This window comes from Furipterus horrens, unplaced genomic scaffold (assembly GCF_987537825.1).
Source record: "Furipterus horrens unplaced genomic scaffold, mFurHor1.1.pri manual_scaffold_5, whole genome shotgun sequence".
Lineage (NCBI taxonomy): Eukaryota > Metazoa > Chordata > Mammalia > Chiroptera > Furipteridae > Furipterus > Furipterus horrens.
This window is the reverse complement of record NW_028327175.1, coordinates 122048141-122065775: the sequence shown is the minus strand read 5'-3', so window position 1 is coordinate 122065775 and position 17635 is coordinate 122048141. Positions and strand designations below refer to the sequence as shown.

Sequence of the window (17635 nt, the reverse complement as noted above, 5' to 3'; positions counted from 1 at the left end):
TTGCCGCTATCGGGAGGCTTGGAGAGAAGACCTTCGGGAACACAGCCTCAGACTCGATCGGTTCCAGAGCCAGCCAACCGAAACTTAAAGACGCGGGCGCCTTTTGCAAGCCCCACCAGCCCCGCGTCCCCCGGCGCAGCCGCTTCCTGCGCTCTCCTGCATTCGGGACCAATCACCGGTCGCGGGGCTGTGCATGCTGGGAGGTGCTGGAAGCCGCCCGCGCGGCCATCTTTCTTGAAGGCAAGAAGGCTCTCCCACGACCTCCTCTTCGCTCTGTCTTTCCCCTAGAAACCCACCTGCAGCGGCCATTTTATTTGAGGGCAAGTAGACGATGAGACCAGAGAAGGCAGATGAACGCCATATTTGATATGATCGAGGAACGGCGCCCTTAAGAGCAATCCAGGACAACTGAACCCAGGATGCCGCCATATTTTCTGAAGGCACCTTCCGGGTCCCTCATCCAAGGTGTCTATGGCCAAGCTACCAAGAAGTGAATAAACACCGAGGGGGTTGGTTTGTCCCTGTCACAATCCCTGAATCCCTAGCCGCTGGTCCCTGCTACTTCGGTTCCCTTGGCCGCATTCGGACGCCAAGGCTGGGAGGGGCCGCGGCGCAGGGAGCCGTTCCAGCGGAAGACGAAAGCTGATCTGGGAGCGGGGAGGCGGTGGCCCCGGGGACAAGACAGCCACAGCTCGGAGCTGGGAGGCCCCATGGCACCGCCCCCAGCCCTGCTTCAGGCGCTGACAGCTGGGGAGAACCGGCCTGGTTGCAGGAAGCCCGGGTCCTTGAGCTTCGCGGACGTGGCCGTGTACTTCTCCCCGGAGGAGTGGGGGTGTCTGCGGCCCGCGCAGAGGGCCCTGTACCGGGACGTGATGCGGGAGACCTACGGCCACCTGGGCGCGCTCGGTGAGGCCGGGGTCAGAGCCCCGCTCCTCCTTCACTGGGGTTCACAGAGGAGATGATATAGAGGGATTCGGAGGAGTAAGAGCCCTAATCCCGAATTATTCCACCAACAGCACCAGCCATCTCCTATTCCCAGGGCTTCAGGTACCCTGTTGGGAGTTTTTCCATCCAGGATCCACTTCCTTCAGGCTGGGAGCATTAAGACTGGATCCACGTTGAACATAAATTCTGAGGAAGTGCCCTGACTGGCAGGGGGATGTCACCTCCCCGGGGGAGCCTTTCAGGCTAGTACTGTGATCCCTGTTCTCTCCCAGGATTCCCAGGCCTCAAACCAGACCTCATCTCTTGGATGGAACAGGAGAGTGAGGCTTGGAGCCCCGCCGCCCAGGATCCTGAGGAGGGGGAAAGCGTGGGAGGAGCTCTGAGAGGTGAGGGATTGTCCCAAGTCTCCCCCCACCTGGGACTCCAGGGCTTCTTGTCTAGCTTTTTTTTTTAAAGATTCCCCACTCCCAGCATCCCTACAGGAATGAAAGAGCCACCCAATGTTGGATAATAGTGGAAAGGAAGCCAACCTGGTATAGTTTTCAGAACTTGAGACAGCCATCATATTGAGACCAGACTAGGGAAATCAGGAGCCCAATTCCAACACTCAGGTTTCCAGGTCCCTGTGGTAGAAAACACCACTCATTCTCCTTTTTTCAGGAACAGTTAAAACCCCCTAAGAAAGGAAGTGACTTCACGTCTGCCTTTTACATGCCTCAGCAAAGCAAAGTCATACATGAGAAAATGTCCAGTCATCGACAACTTGGCTCTTCTCTCCTCATCATCCCCTAGCAGAGCACTCTCTAGCAAATGGGTTTCCTTCTCTATAAATGCCTTACCCTACAGAAAATTGAAAAAATACAATACTAGCTACTGCTTATTGAGCATTTACTAAGTGTTTAACATGCCTCTACTGATTTAATTCTTCCAAGAACCCTATAAAGAAATCTAATTCCCATTTGATACATGAGAAACCAATGCCCAGACAAATCACTCTTAAGAGATTTGAAATTGTTTACTTGAAAGCTTGTGTATTAGTCACTAGGCAGTACTTTGCTGGCACTTCTTAAATAAAAGTACCCCATTACCTGACACAATCTAAACAAATGTGTTTTAAAATGTATTTTAATTTCTGTTTCCCAGGAGATGCCCCAAACAAGAAGGAAGAGGAACCGGAAGAAGTACCAGGAACTAAGGGACCCAGAAAGGCTCCTGGGAAGGATAGGCCTGAGGAGCTGGTTAAACACAACCCTGACTCTGCCATCAGCAAGACCTTGGCAAGACCACAGCCACCCATGAAACCAGCCTGGGACCAAAACACAGTTGCGCAGCCCCCAGTGCTGGTACCCAGCGTAGGCTCTCAAGCCAGCCAGCAGCGCCATGTGTGTGCAGACTGTGGTCGCCGCTTCACCTACCCCTCGCTGCTGGTCAGCCACCGGCGCATGCACTCTGGTGAGCGGCCCTTCCCCTGCCCCGAGTGTGGTATGCGCTTCAAGAGGAAGTTTGCAGTGGAAGCGCACCAGTGGATCCACCGCTCCTGCTCTGGGGGGCGGCGAGGCCGCAGGCCTGGAATCCGGGCTGTGCCTCGGGCCCCTGTTAGGGGTGACCGGGACCCACCCGTGCTGTTCAGGCACTATCCGGACATCTTTGAGGAGTGTGGGTGATTGGCTCCCACATGTAGGGCTGAGCCTGACCTTGGCTATAAGGACTGGCTGGGCCCTAAGGGAAGCTCCTAAGTCAGAGACTTGGGAACCTAAGTCATTCTTTGGGCTTCCCTCAAGTTTTCAAACATGTAAAAAGGAAAGTGCCTGTAAAGATTCAAATAGATTAAACTTGACACTCCTCTCCCAAGTGTTTCTAAAAAAATGAAGGGTGAGACACTAGATTTTTCTCAGTGTTATTTCAGTAGCAGATGCCACCAAGATCTTTCCACTGTCTCAAAAAACACCCCCTTGCTGCTTACCTACTTGAAAGGAAAATGCTGAGGAGGACTAAGGCCTGGAGAAGGGGCCCACATGGAGGGCATAGCCAAGTCCTACCTAACTGACACCAGCAGGTAGCTCAGGAAATTGAGTGGGTGGAAAGGAGCACAGAAACCCAGGCACAGAGCTAGTCTCTGCACAAGGCATAGCTGGTAAGTCACGCCCCCTCCTCAGCCTCACTCCCTCATCTGTAAAATGAGGATTACTAATATCTACCTCAACGGAAAAGGTTACTGTGAAGACTGAAATTTTAATAAGATACTATCTATGACATAGCAAATGTGCAATAAACATGCTGAAAGAGTGAATTATCGATATTTTACACTTCAGAAAGGCTAAGGAGGCAGGGCATGGATACCAATGATCAATAGCCATGTTTTGCAGATGAGTAAACTGAGACTCAAAGACAGAATGATTTTTTCAACATTTCACTGCTTTAAGGCAGCAAAGCTGAAAACTGACACAGAGTCCAGATATTTCTACCACTTTCTCTGAGCAGTCATATCTGGGCAGAACATGATTGGAGAGAGATCTGGGCAGGAAGCGAGCAGGGCAGCAAACAACAGCAAGTACAGGAAAGGTTTTTCGTCCTCAGTTTCTAGCCAGAGTGGCCTGCCTCCCTTTGGGCCTAGAGGTGGCTCCTCAGGATACACGGCCCAAACCTGCCTGTCTGGAGGAAGTCTCAACAAAACTGAGAGCCCCACCAAAGCGAATGACTTTTCATTAAGAAAAGTACAGCCCAGGCTGGGTTGCTTGCTGAGTTGGTTGGAGCACTGTCACGTACACCAAAAGGTTGTGGGTTTGATTTCCCTTCAGGGCATGTACCTAGGTTTAAGGTTCGATCCCTGGTCAAGGTGTGTATGGGAGGCAACTGATGATTCTCTCTCATATCAATGTTTCTGTCTCTCTTCCTCTCCTACAATAAAAATATATCTTCAGGTGAGGATTTAAAAAAAGGAAAAGACAGTACAGTTAATAGTTAATGACCTTCTGTTGGAGAGACAGCTAGGTGATAAAGGAATTCTGGGCTGAGAAAGGCTGACTCCATTCTGTCATTCAACAAACAACATCTGAGGCTTCTGGGTTTTTATGCTGGGCTCCAGGAACACAGGGACTCAGAAAAGTGATCATGGCTGTGATGAAAGGTGTCCAGAGGCACCACCTAACCTACTTGGTTGGTGATAGACCAGGAAATGCATCTTGGAGAAGGAGAGGGTTGTACCTCCCATAGCATTGGTGTATGGGAGATTTTCAGGCAAATGGAGCAGCAAGGGAGCCTTGTTTCAAAAAAAGGATAAAAAATGGACACTGTGGAGTAGAGGTAAGAGCATGGTCTCTGGAGTCCGACTGTCTGGAGACATCCTGACTCACTTGCTTTTTAGCTATACAATCTTGGGCAAGTCACTCCTTACCTTAGTTTCTTCATCTATACAACCTGGATAATAATAGCACCTACCTCATAAAATTGCTGTAAGGATTAAATAAGATAATAGAGAAGAGTATGTTGCACATTAGTATTAATAAACATCAGTTATTGTTATTCTGATCCATATAAAATAGCATGTGAGGAGGACCAAGAGGAGACCTAGGCAGGTCTTCTGAAACAAGGAGGGTTTCCTGGAGGAAGTGGTTCAAATTGGCCTTGAAGAATGAGCAAGATTTCAACCAGGATAGGAATGGTAGTAGTTCTACTTGACTGAAACATTAAGAACTAGGTAATGAATAATGAAAGACAGCAGCAGAGAGGTGGATGCCAAACTGGAAGGGCCACCAGATCCCAGCAGAGGAGCTGATGGTTTACCCTGTAGGCACTGTAGGTACACACAAAGTTCATGAGCAGGAGCAGGGCTGTTTGAGAGGTAATGTCAGAAGATGTCTTTGTAAACAGTGTAGAGTGTGACCTGTGGGAGGAGACTGGACATCTGCTCCCATATAGAGCTGATCAGGAGCTGGGACCAAACTAAAGAGCAAGACACAGTTGTTCTTGCTTCCTGACCTTGGAATTGGGAAGAAAGACACCCATAAGAGGCTTCTGCCATTGGATCTACATGGCTCAGTGACTGACAATATGAGCTGTGAACAATTAAGTCCCAGAGGTTTGAAGCACAGAAATAAGAGAGCTGGAGCAAGGGAGCCTGACTGCTGGGCAAGAGGCAGTCAGGTGGGAGGGAGTGAATCAAAGAGAAGGTAGAGCTGGAGAGAGAAGTTACCACCAGGGGGCAGGGCAGCATAAAATTTGCATTTTAAATATTTTTAAGTGTATGATGTAGTGGCATTAAGTATATTCACACTGCTGTGCAACCATCACCACCATCCCTCTCTGAATGTTTTCATCTTCCCCAACTGAAACTTTGTACCCACTAAACAATAATACTCTATGCCCCATTCCCCCAGCCCCTGGCTACTACCATTTTATTATCTGTCTCTGTATTTGACTACTCTAGGTACCTAATCTAAACCATTTGGCGGGGAGGGGGGGGGGTTAAGCAGAGTGTCAAGGTAATCTGATTTGCATTTTATGTATGTATTTATGTATATGTGTATGTATGATGTGGAGATGGGGAGTAGCACCACGAGGTAAACACTGGAAGATGAATGAACAGAGCCTGTCTGTGGGCTGGGTGTGGTGGCTGAGAGCATCAGAGGAGGAGCCCAGAATGATGATAAGGTTTTTGGCTGAGTGAGGAAGATGGAGGACCCAGTTCCTGGGGTGTCCTTGGGGGTGATGAGAGGGTGGACCACAGCATTTTAGAGCTGGAAGGGAGCTCTTGGAGCTGTCTAGGTTTAAGAAGGGTTTTTAAGAAGCATTTTGGGAAGTAGAGGGTAGAATAGGTTTCTTTGTTGATGGAACTCTTTTAAGGGGCATAGGGAAGAATGCTTGTTCTTTCCACCAAGCATCTCGTGGGAATATTGGTCCACAGAATAGGCTATGAGAAAGGCTGAAGCCCAGAGAAGTGAAATGACTTACTTAAGATAACAGCTGTGTTAGTGGCAGATGTAAGCACGGAACCCAAATCTCCCAATTTCTCATCTGATGCTATTGCTTTTTTCACTAGACCAGGCTGCAATACTGGATGGATGGGAAAGGAAAAAGGCTGGAAGCCCAGAGATAAGCTAGGAGACCCCAGGCCTAAACCAACAAGGGCCTGAGCAAGAGGAGCTCACTGGTGAGATCTGCTACAGGGTACCTTTAGTGAAGCCTGTTACCCATGCTCCAGGACAAATTCATACACTTCCCAAACACTGAATGACATTTTTTCCCTGTGAAATGATCCCTAAACATAACCCTCATATTTACTTTTCAATATTTATTATACGATAGCCCATCATTAAAATTTTTTCTCTACATTTATATAACAGTATGGAATTGTTTGTGTGACCACAGGTAGCTTTTTCTGACCTCCTAGGTTCCTGCTTCTTGCACTACCCCACATTACAACTGACCTCAAATCCTACCTCTCTTTGGTTGCTGAGATTGTGCCTTCAATAATTTGAGGCAATACAGTATGAAGTTGCATGGAGTCAGACTGCCTGGGTTTGAATCCTGTCTTCACCACTTACTAGCTGTGTGACATGGGGTAAGGTCATCCCTTGTGCCTCAGCCTCCTTATCCAGAAAGGTACCTATCTCTGAAGAGTTAGGGTTAAATGATTTAACAAGCAAAAGCACTTAGTCTGGCATGTAGTAAGTGATCAAATCAAGGTAAACAAAGATTATTAGTGTTAGTCATATCACAAAACCAACTGCAGCTCTTGCGTAGTCTGCCATTATTCTGTTTAGGAGAGCTTGCAATTGGGGAATCAGAGGGCATTTAAAGGGAGAATCAGAACAATGAGCACTGTCATCCATTAACTCATTTAACTTTTTTAAAAAATATTTTATTCTGACCAAGATGGAGGTGCAGGTAGACATGCTTTGCCTCCCTCCACAATAACAAGAATGAATACAACTACCTCAAAACTAAGAACAACCAGAACTACCAGAAAATCAAACTGCATGGAAGTCCAACAAACAAAGATATAAAGAGGTGATACTCATTCAGACAGGAAGAAGGGGCGGGGCTGGGGTGGAGAAGATGCGGTGTGGTGGAGGTAGCAGCAGCAAGGCAGCGGCTGTGGCTGGCTGGCAGAAAGTGCAGTCACACATTATAAAAGTTGGGAGGGGTACCTGGGGAGCGATCCCAGCCTCAGACCAAACCACACAGCTCACAGTTCCAAGCCTCGTTGCTTCTGACTGTGAAAACCAGTGGGGGTTGGGGCAGCAGAAGAAACTGCCTATCTCTCCGCAGAGTCCTCCACAGTACTAGTCATCCACAGACCCACCAACTCTGGGAACCACAACCTGGGCAGCAGCTAGAGAGGCACCAGCCCCATACAGGAAGCAGGAGAAGTGCCTGGAAGAGGGGCAGCTGCTGAGCAAGCAACATTGTTCCCTCTGAGACCCCTCCCCCACATATAGCGCCACAAAGTGGTGAAGCAGGTTGCTCTGCACTGATGAATACCTAAGGCTCCGCCCCTTACAATGTAACAGATGCAACAGCTCTACCTAAGACACGGAGGCAAACACAGGAGCCTGTCAAGTTGGGGAGACACAGAAGTATGGCCCATAAGAGGGAACAGATCAAGGTTCCAGTGTGAGAACTAAGCAACGAGGAGATAGACAACCCAATAGATACAGAGTTCATAACACTAGTGATAACGATGCTAAAAGACTTGACAGACATGAGTATCACAAGTGCATAGGGAAGAAGTGAAGGCTATGCCAAGTGAAACGAAGGAAAATCCACATGAAACCAATGGTGAAGGGAGGGAAGCCAGGGTTCAAGTCAATGATTTAGAACAAAAGGAAGAAATAAACAGTCAAACAGTACAGAGTGAAGAAACAAGAATTGAAAAAAATGAGGAGAGGCTTAGAAACCTCAGGGACAACTTTAAACATACCAACATTTGAATCATAGTGATGCCAGAAGGAGAAGAGGAAGAGCAAGAAATTGAAAACACTTTTGAATAATGAAGGAAGACTTTTCTGATTTGGTGAAGGAAATAGAAATACAAGTCCACGAAGCACAGAGAGTCCCAAACAAGTTGGACCCAAAGAGGACCACACCAAGACACATCATCATTAAAATGCCAAAGGTTAAAGATAAAGAATCTTAAAAGCAAGAGAAAAGAAGAGACCTACCTACAAAAGGGTTTCTATAAGACCATCAGCTGATTTCTCAAAAGAAACTTTGCAGGCAAGAAGGGACTGGCAAAAACTATTCAAAGTGATGAAAAGCAAGGACCTACAACCAAGATTACTCTACTCAGCAAAGCTATCATTTAGAATGGAAGGTCAGATAAAGTGTTTTCCAGACAAAGTAAAGCTAAAGGAGTATATTGACACCAAGCCATTATTATATGAAATGTTAAAGGGACTGATTTAAGAAAAAGAAGATCAAAACAATGAACATTAAAATGAAAACAAACTCACAACTATCAACACCAGAATCTAAAAAATGAAAACCAAAACAAATTAAGGAAGCAACCAGACAAGGAGCAGAATCATAGGTATGGGGATCATATGGAGGGTTATTAGCTGGGAGGGGGAAGAGGGAGAAATGGGGAAAAGGTACAGGGATTAAGAAACATAATTGGTAGATACAAAATAGACAGGAGGAAGTAAAGAATAATATAGTAAAGGGTGAAGCCAAAGAACTTGTATGCATGACCCGTGGACATGAACTGGGGGGCGGGGGGTATTGCTGGAGGAAATGGGGGTACTGGGCAGAGGGGAGCAAAGGGAAAAAAATTGGGACAACTGTAACAGCATAATCAATAAAATAAATTTAAAAGTATTTTATTTTTTGAGAGGGGAAGGGAGGGAGAAAGAGAGGAAGAGAAATATCAATGTGAGAGAGAAAAATCGGACATGGGCCAGCAGGGGACCAAACGCACAACCCAGGCATGTGCCCTGACTGGGAATCAAAACAGCGACCTTTCGCTTTGCCAGATGATGCCCAACCAACTGAGCCACACTGGTCAGGGCTCATCTAATGTTTTATGGAATCATAATTTAATAAATCAAGAAACCAGTTCATTTTCACAAGGTCAGCGGGGGTCAGTAAATTCAAAATAATCATGTTGCTTTTCTGAAACAAGCCTGGAGGAAGCAGCGGGAGGTATTGGAAAAGGCTCCAATTTAGGAGTCTGAAGACCCATAGTCACTAATGGGCTGCCTGACCTTGGGTAACAACTGGGCCTTAGTTTCTGCTTCTGTGAAATAACTGAACTCTAAGGCAGAGATGCAACCGGCTCAGTGTCCTCAGTTAAAGATACAGTCAATGCTGGAAATACCAGATATAGGTAATAGACATACATAGATACTTAAACAATCTCTGGAGGGATATTTAGTAAACTTAGGAGAGGAAGAGTGTGGCAAGAGACTTAACAGAATATTATTCTGTACCTTGTAAATGAAAAAAAACAATTAGAAATGAACTGGTTTGCTAAAAAAAATTTTTTTTAAGGCAGGTCACTGAGTCGGTCTTCTAACGGAGATTAGTTCATGCAGATCTCACCAGCGCCCCCTGAAAGCTAGCCCTGTCTTACCCTGGGCTAGACCCCTTGCCACGGCCCGCGTACACGCACCTGAGCCTCACTTTTAAGCTGTCCGACATCGTGCGGCGAAGTGGTTGCGGCCATCTTAACTACGGGCACAGGAGACTCCAAGGCCGCTTGCGGAAGAGCAAGCGAAGAAACTCGAGGGGGTTAATAAACCTGGCCATCAATACCAGACCGTCACTGAAGCTGTTAAATTCCTTTCTCTAAAACGGAAAGCCGCTAGAGTACCGTCATCTTTTCTGAGGGCGCCTTCATTTTCTCAGTCCTGGGACCACAGAGTTCGCGTAACCGGTTCTCGGCGTTCTAGAGCGGCCCCGCCGGGAGCTAGTTCCGGTCTCTTGGGTCCAGAGGAATCCGGTCCCGAAGGCTGAATCACCAGCAGCATCCTTCCTTGGACCGGGGCAGGGTATGCCTTTATCCCGGTGCCTTATCCTAGCTTCCTGCAAAGGTACCGGAGAAGGCCCGGCCAGAAGCAAGGAGGCGTGGCGTGGAAAGACAGGCACCCTGAGCTTCGTGGAGATGGCCGTGTATTTTTTCCCCAAGGAATGGGGTTGTCTGCTGCCCTCGTAGAGGGCCCTGCACCGGGACATGATGTGGAAGACCCGTGGGTACCTGGGCGCGCTCCGTGAGGGCCGCCCATCCCTGATCTCTGAAAGGGGAAAGGGGCGGGTGAGATAGGCAGGCCGAGTGCCTGAGTTGCCCCGACTCCTGCCCTGGTGACTCCGTTTCCTGCGATTCCCACCAGATCACTCTTAACTGAAACTCGTAAGTGAGCCTCCCTCGACAGACTCCTCCAGTGGCTCTCCGGGACTTACTGCAAGAACGTAAGCCCCTGTGCCACAACGCGAAGGCCCATGTCACGCTAACCTCCAATTCAAACTAGATCTTACTCTCCCTACAGGCAAGAAATCCCACTTGGCTGCAGCTAAATGGAATCTTTGATTTTTGGACATGCCTCTAGCTCAATGAACCTATGCTCCTGCTATTCTGCTCTGTGTACTCTGTATCTCCAAATCTAACATCCTTCAATACACTTCTCAAATGCTGTCTCCAGGAAATTCCTCTCGGAGCTCTGCTACCCTGTGCTGAGAATATCTTCAAAACGGGGGTTCTGTGTCTATATAGACCTGAACACAGCCTACCCAAAGGTCGCCACGCCTGTGCCACCAGAGCTTATACTTGGTATCTCTCTCCCTTAGTGTAAATTTAGAATTTAGTGTAAACTTAGAGCAGGAACCTTAGCTTGGTTCACCGATGCCTCCAACATTTAGAACATCAAAAGATGGAAAGGTGAGAAATGGGGGCAATGTTCCAGTTCCAGCTGGAAGGAAAAATATTCCGTTGAGCAAGAAACATCATCTACATGTTCCTTACTAATTTTTCTTGACCTGAATTTATGACACCTACTGGTGATTGAAATCTTAACCTTTCTCAATTGACTTTGAGGCATCCAGTGTTCCCATGATCAAGTCATGCTGTATGAATCATCTAAACGCTAGGTCAGGGACAGTGTGTGAATTCAAATTCAGGATGGACGCATCTCACCTTTCTGTCTTCAGGTCCCTGTGCTCTGAACAGCTGCTCCTCTAGTTGAGGGTATCCCCACTGGTTGATACTGAGGTAGGAGGGAATGTCCCTGACTAATGAGCCCTTCAATTGGTCAACACAGTTTAAGGGGAGCTTCCAGGGGCTAGGTACCCATTTCAATGCTGCTGCCATTGTAAAGGTTGATTCAGTCACCTGACCATGAGTGGACCTTGGAGAATTAACAGCAAGTTTTGAATCTCCTGTTTCACAACAACCATTCAGAAAAACAATACATTTGGAAAAGGCCAGGAGAAGGAGTCTATCTGGGAATCAATCGTCATTAGCCCCTGGGATCAGAAGCACTGACCTGTACCCTGAGCCTGTGGCCAAGGCTCCCCATAGCCAGGCCCTTCCTATTGCCCTGCCCTCTCCCCGCTATCTTCGCCGTCTTAAACCCTGGCATTAGTGCAGCACCCTCATCCCTGCCCTGAGTGCAGTCACGCTTTGCCATCACTTTTAACCTGGTCCAGTGCACTCTCTGGAGAGGGACCTTTGGCAGCTAGCGTGGCATCTGCCTCTGCCTCAGCTAGTACCTCCCATCTACCTGCTGACTCATACAGGCAAATGGCCTTACTTCTGTTCCTGCTGTGGGAGGTGCTTCAGCCAGAGGCCCGCTAGTCTGGTGCCATAAGCAAACTGCCCCACAGACCCTCTGTGAGTTTCTGGGGCTACCCAGAGCTGTTCCAGGCCTGTGTGTCATAGACACCAAAGTGAGGGGTGGGCACTGACAGGTGACAAAATGCTGTTGCTCTTAATGGAAATTTTCTGTTTCCTCTTGTGTCCTTCAGGAGCCTGAAAGAGGCTGATAGAGCTATGGCTCAGGTTGAGTTCCTGGGCAACTGTGTTCTTATCCTTTCCAGACTTTTTGTCTTCTTCTTTCCCCTTTCTGCTGTGATCAACTCTACTTTCAAGCTCCCTGTCCGTAGGAAGAAGCACCCACCAGTTACAAGCTGTCAAGTGGAAGGCTCAGGAAGGCCTTTGGAAGTATTGGCGGCGAAATGGCACCAGGTGTTAGACCTCAGTCCCGCAAACTTGGTACTTGAATTCTAGCTAAGAAATAATTCAGAGCCAAGACTTAAACTACAAGAGAAAGCTTGTTTAAAGTCACAGACGTAAAAGAAGTGAGCCATAGAAGAAATGGGCTCAGGAAATGAGTTACAGAGGCAAAAGAAGGGTCCTCGGAGCCTAGGGGAGAGTGTGAGAGAGATGTACCTTGAGAGATGGGAAAGGGAGAAAAAAGGAAAGGCAGGGGCATGCTCTGGAAAAAGAGAGCACACACAAGGTCCCTATCTTGAGGGCTTTTATCTTGAGGTCTCAGGGGAGGATCGCAATAGCATATTCATTCCAGGTGTGCCCCCTCAGGTTCATGGTCTCGCTGAATGGTACCCTCCCTCCCCCACCAGGATGGGGTTATTAGTCAATGCAGCTGGTCCTGATATCAGCTAGAGCAGTCGCTCCATCTGATTTTGCTGCTTCTCTGGGTCTGGTGCTGAAACAGAGCTGAGGCCTAGTTGTCATTTCCAGGGGTTAATTCTTAGTAGTCCTGCAAAGGCTTGTAGTTCTGCCTGTTGCTACCCACCCAGGGCTCTCACACTGGTGACCCCTCTGCACCTGGCTCATCATTCCTACTCTGTTCATGCCTAACTACCTATTACTGAAGGAGGCAACCAGAGAAAAATTCCAGACCAGAGTCCGAATTTGCTGAAGGTGTCAAGTGTATTTCCATGAAATGTGTGAAATGCTGTGATTGATTCAGGTGGCCAAAGGAAAAGTATCAAGTCTACTTAGGTCAGGGTGTTATAAAGATGTGTGGGGGCGGAGTAGGAAGTCAATAAATATTCCCAGTGAGACAGGAAGGTTTGGAGTTATAAATGATAGGGATTACTGGTACCATTTTTTGAGATAAAAACTCAGGAAGGGGCAGGTTGTGGGAAGAAAGGGATGAGTTCAGCTTGAGCCATGCCAAGTCTGAGGTGCTTGTGGGACATCTATGCAGAGGAAAAGTGGCAGGTGGTTCTCTGATCAAGAGGAGCTCAGGAGCCAGGCCTGAGCTAGAAGCAAATAGATGTTGGGGAGGCGACCTGCAGGGCATGTGGAGGGATGGTGGGCTTTCATAAAGAGGGTCCTGACCTTTCTCAGATCTTACCCTTCCTCTCCCCCAGCTGCCCCCACGATCTCCTGAATCAAGCTCCCAGAATTTCAGGATCGAACAAGCTTCCAATAGAGAATGTCCTTTTTTACCTAATACTTTTTTTTTTACCCTCAACCTTTGGGAAAAGGCTGCTGTCAGCCAGTGATATGCCGAGGCCCAATTATAAACGCGTAGACACGAAAAAGAACTCCGGAAGGCCGAAAGGGCCGGGTCAGGGCTGGAACAGCGGTGGCCCTGCCCTGGCTTCTCGCCTCGCCGTGTTAGTCCTCCAAACGTGGGCGGGGCCGGGCGGGGGCCGGCGCGGGAACGTGGGAGCCCGGCTGGCTCCTAAGGGTGGCAGGGCGCCTGCTCCCGCACTGGTAGCTATCGCGGCCATTTTGGTTGTGGGCTGGCGACCAAGCAACCTGGGGACGGTGGGGTGGCGTCATATGGGCAAAACTGCGTAGGCGCCAAGTTCGCGGGGCCGCGTTGCCGCCATTTCTTAGGAAGGAGTCCTCCAGTTCCGATTCCTTGTGTACCTTCAGCCACCAATTAGCTTTTAGCCACCCGCGTGGTCCCTGGAGAATCCTCCGCCTGCTTCCCTGTCCTCACTGACCGCACCACGACCCCCGGGCCGGCTGGGCTGGCGTTCCGAAGCTCCTGAGGCCCGGCGGACGCAGGGGCGGCGCAGGCTTGTCGCCGGGGCTGGCATTTACCATGGGGCCGCTTCCGGCCCGGTTCTCCGTGCGTGAACTAGAGCGGGCCGCGCGCGAGGGGAAGAGCCCCGAGCCCGTGAGCTTCGCGGACGTGGCCGTGTACTTCTCCCCGGAGGAGTGGGGGTGTCTGCGCCCTGCGCAGAGGGCCCTGTACCGGGACGTGATGCGGGAGACCTACGGCCACCTGGGCGCGCTCGGTGAGAGCCCCACTGCTCGCCTGGGTCCGCATCCCTGTCCACCCTACCCAGCCTCCGGGCCCTGCACGGGGAGTGTGACATCTTAGGCCCCGGACGTCGGGACTGCGGGGTGGGCGGCGGCCTCCCGGCAGCCTGGGGTTTGCGTTCTTCTCCCCAGGATTCCGAGGCACCAAGCCGGCCCTCATGTCGTGGGTGGAGGAAGAGGCTGAACTGTGGGGTCCCGATGCCCGAGATCCGGAGTTGGGAGAGTGTCTGACAAAAGACACAGGTGAAGTACTGGAGACTCTGTCTCCTTGGGACTCCCTCTGGCCTGACCAGTCCTGCTACCTTCTGGCACCTCCTTACCCTTTTTATCAGTTTCGTCCCTGAAGTGCATTCCCAGTTAAGGTGGTTTTGCCTGGCCGCTGCCTACCTTTGGATTCAGCCTGGAAAGGGGCTGTGAATGTGATCAGGCTCTGCTGGGGTGCAGGTCCCTGGCACACCTGCCTCCACTCCCAATTCCTGCAAGTCTGTGCCGCTCACATGCAATTGGTCTCTAAACTCTGTTGAGCTCCACATCATCCCTCTTGTTTGCCTACATCTAGCTCCTCTGCCATGTCCTGTGTTTTAGTTTACTTTCTTTTTGTTTTATTTTCATAGCAGCTTCCTTTCTGTTGGCTTCTACTGTTTTCTTCTAGCAGTTCATCCTAACAATTTCTTGCACAATACCCAGCCCCTCTGAACTTGGTTGAGCCAGGTTCATCATCTCTCTCTGTGTTGTTCCTGATGCCTGAAGCATCCTTAAGCATCTACTCATCCCCAGTGATTTAGCTAAGATGTCTTCTGCCTGCCCCGCAGCCATTTCCCTAGGCCTGAGGTAGAATATACTGTTTCTTCTTACTCTGTCTCTGCTGCTTTTCTTTCTGTCCTCTGCATCTGAGGAAAAGGTGTCACTTCAAACTTCCTTGCCTATACTGAGCTGAGTCTGAGGGGTACCTGTGGGTCCAGAAGGTGGCTGTAGATAAGGAGCTTCTCTGTCACCATATAGGGTGTGGGATTCAAGGACCAGGATAAATAAGCCAAGGTCTGAGCTCTCCCCTTGTTTCCCAGCAGGTTCTAGAAACGAGGAAGAGAAAGGACAAAGAGGAGGCACTGAGGCACTGGAGAAGATCCTTTCTGTGGATGCTCAGCCTTTTGGGCTGAAGGCTCTCAAACCCCCTTCTGCTGGGCTCCCTTACTGTTTGAAGCAATCATCCAAGGTGCCTCACCGGGGTCGCCCCCCACTCTTTGCCCATCCCCCTGTCCCAAGGGCAGACCAGCGTCACGGTTGCTACCTGTGTGGGAAGAGTTTTGCCTGGCGCTCCACCTTGGTGGAGCACCTGTATACCCACACAGGTGAGAAGCCCTTCTCTTGTTCTGACTGTGGCAAGGGCTTCGGCCAGGCCTCCTCTCTGAGCAAGCACCGGGCCATTCACCGTGGGGAGCGGCCCCACCACTGCCCAGACTGTGGCCGGGCCTTCACCCAGCGCTCTGCCCTTACCACCCACCTACGGGTCCACACGGGTGAGAAGCCCTACCGTTGTGCTGACTGTGGCCACTGCTTCAGCCAGAGCTCTGCCCTCTACCAGCATCAGCGGGTCCACAGTGGCGAGACCCCTTTTCCCTGCCCAGATTGTGGCCATGCCTTTGCCCATGCCTCAGACCTTCGGCGACATATGCGCACCCATACAGGCGAGAAGCCCTACCCATGCCCAGACTGTGGGCGCTGCTTCCGACAGAGCTCTGAAATGGCAGCCCACCGGCGTACCCACAGTGGGGAACGCCCCTACCCCTGTCCTCAATGTGGCAGGTGCTTTGGCCAGAAGTCAGCCATGGCCAAACACCAGTGGGTCCATAGGCCTGGTGCCGGGGGACGCAGGGGCCAGGGTGCCAGTGGGTTGCCTGTGCCCTTAGCCCCTGGCAAAGGGAAACTAGACCCACCTGTGGGCTTCCAGCACTATCCAGAGATATTCCAGGAATGTGGGTGATGGCCTCAGGGGTGAAAAGAGAAAAGGCGAAGATCTAAACATTTCCTGAGGCCCAAGCTGGAATTGGTACTGAATCTCTGGGGCTTCCAGGGAAGTCATGGAATTCCTTGGAAGAGCTGCACCTGGGGGATGAGGATCACCTTATTTTAGGCCCTCACCAGCTTGATATGCTGACACCTCATTCTCGACTGTCCTAGACTCTAGAAGCCCCCCCTTTGCTGAGTGAGGGCTGGGGTTAGACCCCTTGTAGCCCTCTGCTGTGGAAAGAAGGTTGTTTCTCAGCTCAGATGTGTTAAGAGGATTAAGGTAGAAGAGAACCTTGTTTTACCCTTGTCTTTTTACTGCCAGAGTTAATAACTGATGGCCATGTCCTGAATCTGACCTACAGCAGCTGTCTTTTCTTTTTTTTGCTGAGTCAGAATTTTAGAAAGTTATAAATTATTGGTTAAGATTTCACACAACAATCCAGGATTCTGATGTCTGAGAAATTCAAAAGAACTGGCAACTCTGCTTAAGCTCCCACAAAACCATGGTTGGCGGGAGCTGGGGGCAGTTGTCCCCTTTGCTCAGCGTGCTCACCGGTCTGCATCAGCTCCTGATCAGCTGGTGCTTGTGGTTTGACCATGTCTCGGGCAAAGCAGGCCCTCTCCATCTGGTTTTCCACTCATGTACATGACCTGTTGGGCTCCTGTGGTCATTGAAGTTTGTAAACCATGGTTTATGGCATTCAAGTTTTCCTCAATCAGGGATTCAGGTAGAGAGCATATATGTGAAAGGGTGGCAGGAGAGAAGTAAAGGGAGGCTTTATTTTAGGGCTTGCTTGCATTGTATTTTATTGTTTTCAAAGTACTGTGACCTCATTTCACCTTCATAACTGCCTCAGGAGGGGAGCATCTTGCTTGGACAGGACAGCTCAGTCAGGAAGAGGCAGTCAGGACTGAATCTTTTACACCAAACCAATGGCATATCTGCCATACCACAGCATTGCTCTCAGCTGAGCAGCAGTTCCTGGTTTTAAAGGGAAGGCCCAGAGAGCATCCTCCTGTCTTCCTTGGGCATGCATCTCTGACAGAGCCCAATGGCTCAGGCCTTACCCAGCCTAGACCCAGCTGGGAGGGTCGACTTCATCATATTCTAGAACTGGAAGAGCTCTGAGCTTTTGCAGTTGGGGACACAGACTGGGGAAGGCTAAGCAACCTGTCCAAGGTCATACACTGAAATGGAAGGGTTCTTGGTTTACTGCTGTCTTTACCACACCATTCCTGAATTTCTTGCCAATGCCTCAGTCAGGGGAGGCATCTGCCCATTCCCTGTGAGGGCATCCAGGCACTGACCAGGACTAGGGACAGACCAGCCCAGTGTCAGTGAACCCCAGGTGTAAGACAAGTGACAAAATGGCCATGTAGCAGACCAAGGCAAGGGGAAAACCAACCTGAGAGTTCAGGACAAACAAAAGCAAAGCTTGATCT

General features: G+C 49.7%; 2 protein-coding genes across 9 annotated transcripts; both read left to right on the top strand.

Moving 5' to 3' along the window:
• The first annotated feature begins 205 nt into the window (after nucleotides 1-205).
• On the top strand, nucleotides 206-4331 carry ZNF688 (zinc finger protein 688). 3 transcript variants are annotated; one of them, XM_090277614.1, is made up of 3 exons: nucleotides 206-465; nucleotides 1218-1331; nucleotides 2089-4331. In XM_090277614.1, exons 1-3 carry the CDS (start codon nucleotides 420-422, stop codon nucleotides 2607-2609), a joined length of 681 nt encoding a protein of 226 aa, XP_090133740.1. In that variant the 5' UTR covers nucleotides 206-419; the 3' UTR covers nucleotides 2610-4331. The 3 variants fall into 3 exon arrangements, with proteins under 3 accessions (XP_090133740.1, XP_090133738.1, XP_090133739.1); XM_090277612.1 differs by lacking the exon at nucleotides 206-465 and adding an exon at nucleotides 642-906; XM_090277613.1 differs by lacking the exons at nucleotides 206-465; nucleotides 1218-1331 and adding an exon at nucleotides 642-906.
• A 5256-nt stretch (nucleotides 4332-9587) lies between these two features.
• ZNF764 (zinc finger protein 764) lies at nucleotides 9588-16978 on the top strand. Of its 6 annotated transcripts, XM_090277611.1 has the most exons (4): nucleotides 9600-10133; nucleotides 10275-10819; nucleotides 14318-14428; nucleotides 15250-16978. In XM_090277611.1, exons 3-4 carry the CDS (start codon nucleotides 14344-14346, stop codon nucleotides 16164-16166), a joined length of 1002 nt encoding a protein of 333 aa, XP_090133737.1. In that variant the 5' UTR covers nucleotides 9600-10133; nucleotides 10275-10819; nucleotides 14318-14343; the 3' UTR covers nucleotides 16167-16978. The 6 variants fall into 6 exon arrangements, with proteins under 6 accessions (XP_090133733.1, XP_090133737.1, XP_090133735.1 ...); XM_090277607.1 differs by lacking the exon at nucleotides 10275-10819 and having other exon boundaries at nucleotides 9588-10133; XM_090277609.1 differs by having other exon boundaries at nucleotides 9600-10353.
• The last annotated feature ends 657 nt before the right edge of the window (nucleotides 16979-17635 follow it).

Bases quoted from the DNA above. Each gene is read 5' to 3' on its own strand.
- ZNF688 (XM_090277612.1), top strand. From the start codon at position 711: ATGGCACCGCCCCCAGCCCTGCTTCAGGCGCTGACAGCTGGGGAGAAC. The intron at 907-1,217 runs GTGAGGCCGGGG...GTTCTCTCCCAG, and splicing joins CGGCCACCTGGGCGCGCTCG to GATTCCCAGGCCTCAAACCA. The intron at 1,332-2,088 runs GTGAGGGATTGT...TCTGTTTCCCAG, and splicing joins CGTGGGAGGAGCTCTGAGAG to GAGATGCCCCAAACAAGAAG.
- ZNF764 (XM_090277605.1), top strand. From the start codon at position 13,965: ATGGGGCCGCTTCCGGCCCGGTTCTCCGTGCGTGAACTAGAGCGGGCC. The intron at 14,161-14,317 runs GTGAGAGCCCCA...TCTTCTCCCCAG, and splicing joins CGGCCACCTGGGCGCGCTCG to GATTCCGAGGCACCAAGCCG. The intron at 14,429-15,249 runs GTGAAGTACTGG...CTTGTTTCCCAG, and splicing joins GTGTCTGACAAAAGACACAG to CAGGTTCTAGAAACGAGGAA.